The sequence below is a fragment of the Falco punctatus genome (genome assembly GCF_963210335.1).
Source record: "Falco punctatus genome assembly, chromosome: 2".
Taxonomy (NCBI): Eukaryota; Metazoa; Chordata; class Aves; order Falconiformes; family Falconidae; genus Falco; species Falco punctatus.
The window spans coordinates 95,690,441-95,702,691 of record NC_137581.1 but is presented as its reverse complement, the minus strand read 5'-3'; the positions used below and the strand labels follow the sequence as shown (position 1 = coordinate 95,702,691).

Below are 12,251 nucleotides of genomic sequence, written 5' to 3'. Positions count from 1 at the left end.
ATCAGAAGAGAAAAAAAAAAAACTTGCTGTCAAGATCAGAAGTAAAGATGCCATTTCTATCTGAGTTACTAAAGATACTGGCCAAATTTATGCTTGTCATTGTATAGGTAAACAAATGTACAAGAAAACATGTATTGCTCCCATGTTTATGCACCACTGAAATCAACAAAAATTCCTCAGGAGTGCAGTAGCCATCGTGAACACCAACATCAGGAGAGGTCAAAACTCTGGTGAAAAGTCAGGACTGCGCCCAACCTACAGGAATAATGAAGATAGCTGGACTCAGCAGACAGGGGTTATCACACCGTTTTGGTGGCAGCAGAGAGGCCTCTCTCACAGAGCTGAGGAGGGGCTGGCCCTGTGGCACACTGCAGCCCCAGGAGACACATCACACACTGTGGATGGGACCAGACTCTTTCCAGATGGGACTGAGAATGGAACAAGATTCTCTTCAGTGGTACCCAGCAACAGACAAGGGGCAACGGGCACAAATTGCAGCACAGGCAGTTCAGTTCCATACGAATATGAGGAAAAACTAATTTGAGGGTGACAAGCACTGGAACAGGCTGCCCAGAGAGGCTGTGGAGTCTGCTTCTTTGGAGAGAGAAACCCCCACCTGCACGCAAACCTGTGCGAGCTGCTCTAGATGAGCCTGCCTTAGCAGGGGTTTGGACTAAATGATCTCCACAGGTACCTTCCAACCCTGACCATTCTGTGATTCTGTGAACCAGGCCTAAAAGACACACAGATTCTACCTGTTCCTCCTGCATCCACATGCCTGTCCTTCCCTTCCAACAGCCAAGTTCTCGAAGAAGAAATGAGAAATTAGTATATGAGAAATCCAGACACAATAGTTCACTCTGTACAGTTTGCTTGGTCAAAGAAAAAAGAAGCAAACAGGAAGAACTCCAAATTTCTAAATATCAGCCAAGTATCCAGTTTAGCCCTTATTTTCACTGAGATGCCCCACCATTTAGCATGAGCCACTGTTTGCAAGTCTTTGGTTAACTTACAGTGTGATGAGCTTAATCACATGCTACATCACCTCTAAACCAATTTCAAGTAACATTTTGGGGACATTCATGGGATGGTCAAGCTTTCTGTAAAAATTCAGCTACAGCATGTCTACTGTCTAAACAGTGGTAGTACCTACATATTTTCCCACTTCTTTGCTATATATTTCCCTAATTTTCGCATCAAAGTCAGCACCTATAGATGCCTCAGAATATAGGCCATGTAGATTCAGCAGTCTGCATATAGTATTTATTTTCTAGTGATCCTCTTCTCTTTTTCCATGGTGGTATTTATGCTATATTTCCTAATTATCCACGTATCTCCACGTTATTTATCTTCTTAACAAGTGAGCACAAAAAGCAGCTCAGCCATGTATGCCTACATGTCCCACTGGTAAACGCACACCTGCACTATTTAGAATAAGTACGGAGCTTCCCCCCATTTATTCTCTCTCTCCACAACTTCTCCAGCCCCATTGCAAAGCTAGGAAGACACAGCAGCGCAACCTGTTGTGGGCTGTTAAGAACATAAGCAGTCACTGTCTCTTCTTGAAGAGAGAGAGGTGAAAACTGCAACCGGGACCCCTGACTCACAAACCCTATTCAAGTCCTTACCAACAGGTTCACATCGTACCTTAAAACCCGGGCAGATGCTTGAGGAGTTGAATTAGGGTCGGAGCCCTAATTCCTCATTTGCTTTAACGGAAAAAAACCTTAGCAGTGCCTACCAGTGCTCCCAAACACAGGCTCAGTCAAGTGGGAGAGGACTGTGGAGGAGAGGAGAGTAGGAAACTGATAGAACCAAACCTTATTCAATACCTCCTCTGCTCCAGAGGTACCTGCAGGCTATGAACTGCAGAAAACGCGCTGCTCTCCTGCTCTGATCCCAGTTTTACTTTGAAGAAGCTACCTGACTCACTATTTTTTCATGAAGACATACTGTAAAAGATTAATTTTTTCTCACTACTTGCGTACAAGTACACACACAATTGGAAAGTCACCAAAATGTAAGCACAGCGAAAGCAAATTTCATCATGGAGGTTTTTTTTTCCTCCTATTATAAAGACAAGATTAACTTTCCTGAAATGAGAAAAACACAATGTATTCTAAAGAGCAACTGTAAAAAAGCGTCACCAGAATTGTATTGTGCCATTCAGAACGTCAGACAGCAAATCAAAAACCCTCCACAGAATAACTGCACTGGTGGAGAAACTGTGTAATGCTCTGCTCAGAAATGATAGTCTCTTGCAACTTAACACATTAACGCAGGGAGAAGATAAATAATTCTTGGTCTAGTCGCTGGTGGCAGATGTGAGAGTGACGTGGGAGCTGAAAAAATGTCAATTACAGAATCAGAAAGATATATGAAGCAGAAAAAGAAGAGAACAAGAAAACCTGAAGCATCTCTGTCATAAATATAAAAATAATAACTCTTGATCAGTTTTAATTCATTTGAATTGCCTACTGCAGTGCAATTGCAGCATATTTTAAATTACTTGCTGGTTTAATAAATTCCTGTGTGAGGTGGTCCCCTCTCTGTGACTACAGGATATTTAACTGAGGGATGTCGGTAATGCACTTCATTAGCAGTAATGGCTGCAGTACAGTGGAGGAGAGGGATTACATATGAGATAGTACATTCTATGCATTCCTCTAGAAGTGTGGGAATAGCCAGATGTGCCCTAAGTGCTAATGAACTGTGCTTGCTGTGACAAAGGCGCTTCTGAGCATGGCAGAACTGAAACATAATGAAGGAGCAACCAGTAACTGGCATGACTGATTATAAAGATAAGGCAGATACTTTTGTACTTTGACTTAACATACACACAAGCATGTTTGGCACAAACACTTGTTATCCAACAACAACGAATTTTTACTTTCCACAACACCTATGCCAGTAAATGTTTACTCAAATGCTTGCAGGAAGCCAATGCCCAGCGGGCACAAACACATTCTAATGTCATTCATTCACGAGTTTTCAAGAACAGTCAAAGAACCACAAAGAATCCCAACTTTTAAAACAGCTTTCTATATTTTCTAATACTTAGATTGTCCCATCAACCACTCCTGGATTTTTTTTTTTCCCCTGTAGCATTCTATGAAGTAGAAGAGCACTGCAGCACACATCCTGCTATAGCCGGATCTTTCCAGACCTAGAGACCTATTCCAGCTCTCTCAGACAGTACTGGTTCTGTATCTCACCTTTTTTCTTTTTTTTTTTTTTTTCTTCCAAATTTTTAAACAGAAAATGTTTAACAGCCTTCAGCCTGCTTTTAATTTGAGGCACAAATGCCTGTGATGGAGTTTTATTTTACTTGTATTCCTGCATGCCCAAAACGCCCAAGCCAGTTTCACACTGCTAAAACTTGTAATTCTGCATTTACAGTCCTGGGATGTTAGCAAATCAACTGGATGGCTACCTGTACTGCCTTATCCTGATTTTTCAGCCCACACCATACAAGAGTGGTGGGAACATGAGGTGGACTTCAGGGTGTCTCTGCAAAGAGCCTAAACGAACCTGTAGTAATTTAAGAATAAAACAGATTCTTATTCTCCTACCGAAGCACCAGCACAGATGTAGCATGATGGAGTGACAGAATTATTATTATTTACACCTATTGCAATATACCAACATTGGTGCCAGACTTGAAAACGAGATGGACCCTTAAATACTAGATGTACATTAATTCTAGCTGTTACCTTTGCTTCCTTCAACAGACGGTACTAGAACATTTTAAAACTCAGTTGCACTGGCTATTCATTAACCCTGCATACCTTAGAACACAGAAAAATTCATTATCTGGTCACTCAGAGCAAGTATGTAGATGTGAAATAATTTGCCTCTTATCAGTAATTTCACTGGTACATCTAACCTGAATAGCAGAACTGAATAGATAATTTATTCCTCAACCAAACTAAAACAAAAGATACATGAAATGACGGGGCCAAGCAGCACAAATGAAACAGGAGCCCAAGCTCTTGCCTTTGTGAAGTGCCTTTTATTTTAAGTTGCTTCACCAGAATTCATATTATTCTTATTTTGGTTTTATGCTTAAAATTATACTTTTCAGTCACAATATATATAAAATTCTTTACACATTATATATTTACCCACAAATATATGTACTGTGAAAATAACAACTGTTCTTGTGTGTGATCTGAACCTGCAAGATTTGACAGTTACTAGTCTGCAAGCCCTGGCAGCACTGTGCCAAGTTGCCTATGGCTCCAAAGGATCTTGCAGAGGAACAGTGGTGGGGTGACTAGGAAGGGACCTTGGCTTTTCCAGATGGCTGGCTTTTCATGGTGCTCCCAGCAGGAAACAGCAATGAGAACACAAAAATAGTATTCACTCTCCAAAGCTCCAAACTGAATACGGCTCAATGTCGGGATGGATATCGGTGACAGGCGGCGTCCCACAGGGGTCTATATCGGAACCAGTATGGTTTAACATCTTCATCAGTGACATAGTGGGATGGAGTGCAGCCCCAGCAAGTCTGCAGATAAGCAAGCCGAGGGGTGTGGCTGACACACCGGAGGGAAGGGATGGCATCCAGAGGGACCCGGACAAGCTCAAAAAGTGGGCCCATGTAAACCTTGTGAGAGTCAACAAGGCCAAGTGAAAGGTCCTGCACCTGGGCTGGGGCAATTCCCTGCATCAATACAGGCTGGGGGGTGAAGGGATTGAGGGAAGCCCTGTGGAGAAGGACTTGGGGGTACTGGTGGATGAAAAGCTGGACATTAGCCAGCAATGAGTAGAAGGCCAACCGTACCCTCAGCTGCGTCAAAAGCAGTGTGGCCAGCAGGTTGAAGGAGGCAATTCTGCTTCTCTACTCCACTCTGGTGAGACCCCACCTGGAGTGGTGTTGTCCAGCTGTGGGGTCCTCAGCACTGGAAAGACATGGACCTGTTGGAGCAAGTCCAGAGGAGGCCACAAAAACAATCAGAGGGCTGGAGCACCCCGCTTATGAGGAAAGGCTGAGAGAACTGGAATAGTTCAGCCTGGAGAAGAGAAGGCTCCAAGCAGATCTTACTGTGGCTTTTCAATACTTAAAGGAGGCTTATAAGAAAGATGGGGAGAAACTTTTTATCAGGGCCTGTTGTGATGGGACAAGGGGTAATGGTTTTAAACTAAAAGAGGGTAGATTTAGATTAGACACTAGGAAGAAATTTTTTACTGGTTGCCCAGAGAGGTTGTAGATGCTCGATCCCTGGAAACAGTCAGGGTCAGGTTGGATGGGCCTCTCAGAAATCTGCTAGTTGAAGACGTCCCTGCTCATTGCAGGGGAGTTAGATCAGATGACCTTTAAAGGTCCCTTTCAACCCAAACTATTCTATGATTCTATACATATGCATACTCTATTATCTTGGATGGTGTTACCTCCATATATGTATATTCATCTCCCACTGGAACTGCCAGTGACAGTTCAGAGTGCCAGAAAATATTGAAGTGCCCTTAGTGATCCAGTTCTTCCTATGAATACCCTGTAAAATTGTTTTCATACTGATGGAGCATTTTTTGAGGGACCAGGGGAGCTGTGGTAGAGCTTGAAGTTGATCATATCCATCTCACTACAAGCTGATGGACTTTGTTAGTTTTGCAGGAGTTTTCTCCAGATCCTAAAAAGTTGATGAATATGCTAGCTGGTGTCTTTCACATTTGTTCTTTTCCACACCATTATTTTCATAGACTGGACAACCTTTTTCTGCTTAACTTTCCCGTGGCATCACTGTGTTTGTGCTACCACACAGTACCTCTGCTCATAGCCAAAGGTGAGAATCCAGTGGTCCACTGTATTCCTTAAGTAAGTATGCAACAACTGGAGAGAAACAATAGGAAAGCTAGATTTGTAGATGATTGTACAAATTGTAGATGGTTGTACATCTGTTAAGCTAGGCTTGACTGCCAGCCTACAGGGAACAATGGAAACTTTTGCATTAGTTTTAGTGAGGTTTAGATCTCTTCTACAGTAACCTAAGTACAGGTCTACTATGTGCACGAATGCTGCATCAGGATTCCAATAGCTGAGCTGCTCCTTTTCAATTAATTTCCTGTTCCTTAGGAGTTCAATATTTTAGGCTGATAATCAACCTGGTTTCTAGGAAATAAGCTCCACTCTCTTTATGAAAACTTGGGTAGGATTAATCTTATTTGATGCAGACGTTCTCACTGTCTGTCTGAACTAGTGATACTCTGTCTCCTCCAGAGCCAATACAATACAGAGCGAAAAAGCCACTTCTATGGCACGATCTATCTGACCTACATAGACATGTACTTTTGGTTGTCAGGAAGTGTAAAAAAAGCCTTTTTCTCTCAACTGAGTATCAAGGCATCCTAGCATGAATAGGTCTGATGTAGATTATTTACCTTGTACACATCTGTCCTTGATCAGATGATCCCACCCCAGGTGGCCTGAACTGAACATAGTAGCCAAATAGCTTTACTAGTCATTTTTACATAGTTACTATGTTTAAGCAAAAATTAAACAGAAGACAACGTCTGTGGAATAAACAATCTAGTGTTTTATCCCTTTTATTGCTGTGACATGAAGTCAGTGCTCAGCAATCTAAACAGAGTCAGTTTATCAGGTCCTTACCTTTGGGGATAGTGATCTGACAGCCCAGGTCACAGTCCTGCTGCAACTGATAAAAAGCCACTTCCTGCAGCCGAGCGCGCTCCAGCTCCGAGAGGCTTTGAACGGGAACTGACTTCAGCCGAACACTGCGCCCTGACATGCTGTTCCAAGTGAAATCACCCTACAGGAAATCAAATGGAAAAATATGAAGCATCATATGGTATGCACAGTTTAATAAACAGAACCATCTCTTTTACTGCTAGGAAAAACAACACAGGTCCTCTTTTCTAAAAGGCCATTTTCTTGGACATCTCTAACCTTTCAAATATCTTTGTTTTCCTAAGAGCAGCATTCCTTAAAAGGAGTACAGACATGCAAAACAAAAAGTCAATTCTGTCTGAAACCATTTAACCAAGTATTGTTGCAAAAACATCAGCATTCCAAAAACCAAAAGCACAAAGGAGGAGAAAAAAAACCTCTTGACTGCTTTTCTGAGTTTGCTTTCTTTGTACAGTACCCTGCCATTACTTCGTTCCCTTCTCTCCACTGTCAATCAGACATGCAGATCTCCACAGGTCCATGGACAACACACATCTTATCTTCCTTGGTTTACTAATCCCACTCCACCAGACTGTTCAGAAAGCACACAGGCAGAACCCCTTCTCTTTTCTGACAAATCCCATTCCATCCCATCCCCTCCGTATGACAATATTGTGTTTAGACCAAGACTGACTAAAGGACAAGCTGTTGCACACTTTTGAAAAGCCATAATAACAACATGCGTGTTAAAATTTATACAGGAAAATGACATGAGATATACTACAACTCTGTAAGGTACCAATTATGCTTGGAAAGCAAATCAAAAGCTTTAGCTGTTCTATCTCCCACCTGTGATAACATATACAAAAAGCTATTAAGTAGTATTTAGCTTGGGTGAGAGAAGTAATTATCAGTCAAAGAGAAGTGCCAGCACACAGATAAGCTTAAAGGCTGACAATTCAAGCTAGAGTTTCAGAATTTATGAAAACATCATCAAAGAGCACATTTTAGCACTACAGGGAAAGAAAGAAAAATTTGTTTTTCATTCTAACCATGTCAAAAAATAAACACCAAACTTGTCAGCAGGTATAACCTGATGCAGCTGTAGATAATGGAAAAACTCTGATGTCCACCAGCTGAGCTGTAAAGACAAATCCACCAACCTGCCCTTCATCACAGCATGGCGGACTTAAAATTAACAAACTTCACTCTCACTTTAAGCGCTCATTTTCAGTTTAAATTTCAACATCTGTACCTTCACTGTGCTTATTTTTTCATCATTCAATTATAAGTCATCTTTTCTGTCCATACACCTGCAGCCAAAGGATGTCCATTGACTTTAAAAGACAGTGGCTGAAGCTCCCTATTACAAAACCCAGTAAAATTAGACCTTACTTAGCAGCTATGCATCCCGTTGTACATAGATATCTCTGTGCACAGTTCCACATATCTTGCCTGTATATATGTGCACACATACAACTTGTGTATACATTTGCATATACAAACACATGTACCTATATATGCATACCTACAACTACATGTGTGTATTCACATATACGTATGAAACAAAAATAATTCCCAAATATGCAGCACCATTTAGCAATACAGATCAAAGGAATCACACATTAAACACTGTTTCTTATGATGGATGAAGTACATTCAACTTCATCAAGAAAGCTTTTATTCATAGTAATTTTTGTAAGTCATTAGACAACCACAATAGATAAAGCTGTTACCTCAGTGTGAACGACTGCACATCTGTACAATCAATGCATGCATTACGTTCAATATCTTTACAGCATTTATATATACATATATACACGGGCCACATATGCAAACTTCTGTGCTAGCCCACTACTTGACTTGTGGAATTTGTTCCTTCATTTTTTGCCTCTTCACCTCTTCTTGCTCCTCTAGTCCCTTACTGTTGATTAGCTAGATTTAGTAATCTCAGGCTAAAGGTTTGCACAGTGACACAAGCCAAGCTGATTAGCTTAGCTCAAGCAAAGCCAAAGCAGCAAGAGTCATATAAACCTTATTTGTAGAACTGCAAGTAAACATTTACATTTTTTAAAAAGCTGTTGTCATTTACAGATAAAAGTGATCGAGAACAGAATCCACAACCAGACAATGTATACTAAGAAACTAATTCCTTTCCAACCCTGATAATGCAAAAGAAACTTTATAAGTACAGAAGTATGCAATTCAACCCTCACGAACATAAAATGTACAAAATATTCTACAGCCAAAATGGTACAGAGAGAGAAATACAAGTCTTTATGGTATAGTTTGGGGGTATTTTATCTTATCTATTTCTCTGAGATGAGCATTTCCGTAAACAAAAATATCACTGATACGTCTACCATAAAAAAAATTCAAACCAAGATATTTAATTTTGAAACAGGAATGGAAAGCAAAAAGTATACCCATTAGAAAATGTTGAGGTAACAGAATATCTATACTGTTTAGGATGTATCCTGTTTCCCATACAGCATAAAAAACAAGGGGTGCATGGGGCTTTTAGGGATTACCACAAATTAAATAAATATTCCTTAACTGATTTGTGCCCGAACCCTTGAATTGTTACCCTTTTTCGGATAAAAATGACCCAGGGCAAATCTAACTCTGGACATAACTCCGCATCCTCTGCCTTATCTCTGAGCTAGCTCCGTAACTGCAAGCGGAAAGCTGTACCCCTGCAACGCCCAGCTCAAACGTTAGCCCTGCCAAACCAGTTGAACCCTGAAAGGCAGGGCCTGCTAGCTGTGGTACAGCCCTGCGTTAATGTCCTACTTTGGGGACCCAGTAAGCCTCTTTGCGCCAAGCTGCGCTGCTGTACATAAGCAGAGCAGCCAACTCGGCACTGGCTCAGGAACCCTACCCAGGCTAACTGCACCTTAATACAGAAGCACACCACCTCCTTTTTTTTACAGGAGACTGAGGAGTTAAAATCAAGGGAAAGAAGCAAGCTCTCAAGAAGATTATGAGGGCTGTTCCTTCCAACCAGATTTTTTATTCTAGCAGTCTGCAAGCTCACAGTATGTCCCTGGCGCTCACTGGCATTGTCTGGCTAAGAGTGGTGGGATGCAAGCTCTGCACCTTCCAACACCATGACAGGTCGCTAAGCAGTGAAAAAGAATGTGAAATCACCCTGTCCAGTTGCTGTGCGCTAAAGAAGACATTCCTCTCTCTTACACTAGACGAGGTTTGATAAAATCTTTGCTAGGTCACATTAACATAGGTTTTTACTATGCTAATGGAACACGTTAATAATTAACTGAAATATTTTTGGAAAATCATGTGTTAGGGCCAGTGGAATCTCCTGATCTGCTAAAGAAATGAGAGGCTCAATAAATGTTTCCTTGAAAAAGTCTGTTTTATTTGGCAAACAAATATCACTGTCTGCTACGAGACAAAACACAGTATTTGATAATTTAATCTATTCAAAGACTCGGATGCTTTGCGTGACACAAGGTAAATTAAAAGCCTCACCTTCCTTCTAAAGCACTGTACAATTTTACGTACAGCCTGAAAATTACTACAAAATCAACCAGGCTTTGAGGAGGTCCAGAAAAGTCCAGCTTCCTTGGAGAAAGGGGACAATTAAATCAGTACATCTGCCTAAAGCTATTCTCCACTCCATGGGGCAACCAAAGGAGGGAAAGGGCAGGACAGACACGGAGAATATCTTCTGTTCTTCTCTTTGTATGAGGAGGAACCTTTCCTCAGCCTTCAACTTAAGCATCAGCCTGACATAGCTCCTTGCAGAAGCTTAAGAGGAGCAGAAGATCTTTAAGCACCAAACCAGTGAATTGGTTTTCGAAGTTCATGCGTATGTGTTCAGACATACATACACAGTTGCTTCTCTGTTATTTAGATTGTAGGATTGTCAATCAGAATATGGCCTGCAAATGGCTCCTTCATCACAAAGAAGAAAAGAAAAAAAAAAAAAAACCAACACCAAAACCATCACAAAAACAAACAGAGAAGAGTGCAAACAGAAATATTGCTCTGGGATAAAGTGATCGGCCTGATAGGACACAAACTGCTAACTGCAAGGGCACTTTCATAACTGACTATTTACGAAACCTTAAATCAGACTAAAAGCCTTCTCTGGTTTCTTCTACCAACCAGTCACATCTTTTCCCTCACAAGTCTCCAGCTTCAGCCGCATATTCTCTCTGGCCCCCCCACTACCATCTAACTTCTTTCCTCCCCTCAGCCGAGCCCTTCACTTATCAGAGAACTAACTAAAATACCAGAGCAGATGACTCAGCAGAGGGAATGACTGATTAACTGCAACTTGTACCTTTGAAGAATCCGTCCATTTTTCCCGTATTTCTTGTCCACAGTCATAAGCACATTTTTAATAACATGCAGACTGCAATTCCACTAATATTCGTCCAAACATTATTTTTTTTTTTTTATGGGTCGGATGTTCAGCGGTTCCAAACAAACATTAAGTGGTACATCCTGACTTAAGTAACACTATGTGCTTAAATTACTCTTAAGCATGTGTAGGCTATTCTTGTGTACCTGACCTCTTTCTCCTGAGCCTCCAACATACAGTCTTTCAGATGTCTTTTAGTGAAGGTCTTCTGTCCTTTGTACAATACAGAACAATACTGACTGACAACTACTGCAAGGAATCCTGAATGTACATGCAAATCTATGGGTGATGACCGACCCCTGTTGATCTCCGCAGAGTTTTAAGCCTTAGTGACTAACATGCATTGTGCACAGGGTAGAAAATAACAATCCACACACACGGCAGTTTTAGGTAACACAATTTTTTAATGCAAGATGGAGAAAGCAACGTTTATCTTACTGCAATATTGTTAATGATTTCAGTCTGTACTCATTTAGCTAAACGCCATTATCAGATTAGCTGTCTACTTTTCATTAGTCTTTTTCTCAAATCCTTTTGAAACCACTAAGATCAAAACCAATTATGTCTACTTGCTTTTCTCCTACTTGCTTTTCTCCTACTGTAGCAAATGTGCTTGTATTTAGATGGGTCTCCACTACAAAAGAATTCACTATTTTTGCACACAAAAAGATTATATTGCAAATAACTTTGCAAATATAGCATCACAATGTCTTAATTCTGTTTGCTTAATTATTTCTTTAAGCTTCATGAAGTTGCGTATCGTTGCCACTTCATAAACCTTTCATTTACCTTGGTCTTTTATTTCAACTCTCTCTAAAATTATTTCCAGACTCTTCAGGCATAAACTCTCACAATGTGATTGTGGGTACAAGTAATCCCCCTCTTCCTCACTTCCCTGGTGTTGCTGTTAGTATGAGCCAAAACCAGTTCTGAAGTGAAAGCCAGTCACTCCAGTACAGCTATATACTCCATCATATGAAATCAGTGTACAGAATAATGTTCCTGGACAGGATGAGAATTAATGGGGGCGGGGGCTACTATGTTAAATATCCATTTTAGCATTACATGCAGTTATGGACCACATGGCCAGTCCTTTACTAATGCCATCCTAGATAACCACTTGCAGATAAATGAAGAGTTACAACTGGATAGTATGAGTGTGCTACAGCCTGACTGTCTCTGCCACCCTGCACTGTCTCTGCCACTGCTGGCATTACAAACTGCTGCACCCTA

General features: G+C 41.0%; 1 protein-coding gene across 8 annotated transcripts in view; it reads right to left on the bottom strand.

Moving 5' to 3' along the window:
• Positions 1–12,251, bottom strand: part of ARHGAP6 (Rho GTPase activating protein 6) — a 344,557-nt gene that overhangs the window by 59,418 nt on the left and 272,888 nt on the right. For all 8 annotated transcript variants that reach the window (XM_080376884.1, XM_080376885.1, XM_080376887.1 and 5 more), the window contains one exon: positions 6,611–6,770. In XM_080376884.1, coding sequence (XP_080233010.1) covers positions 6,611–6,770 — 160 coding nt within the window. The remainder of the gene's footprint in view (positions 1–6,610; positions 6,771–12,251) is intronic.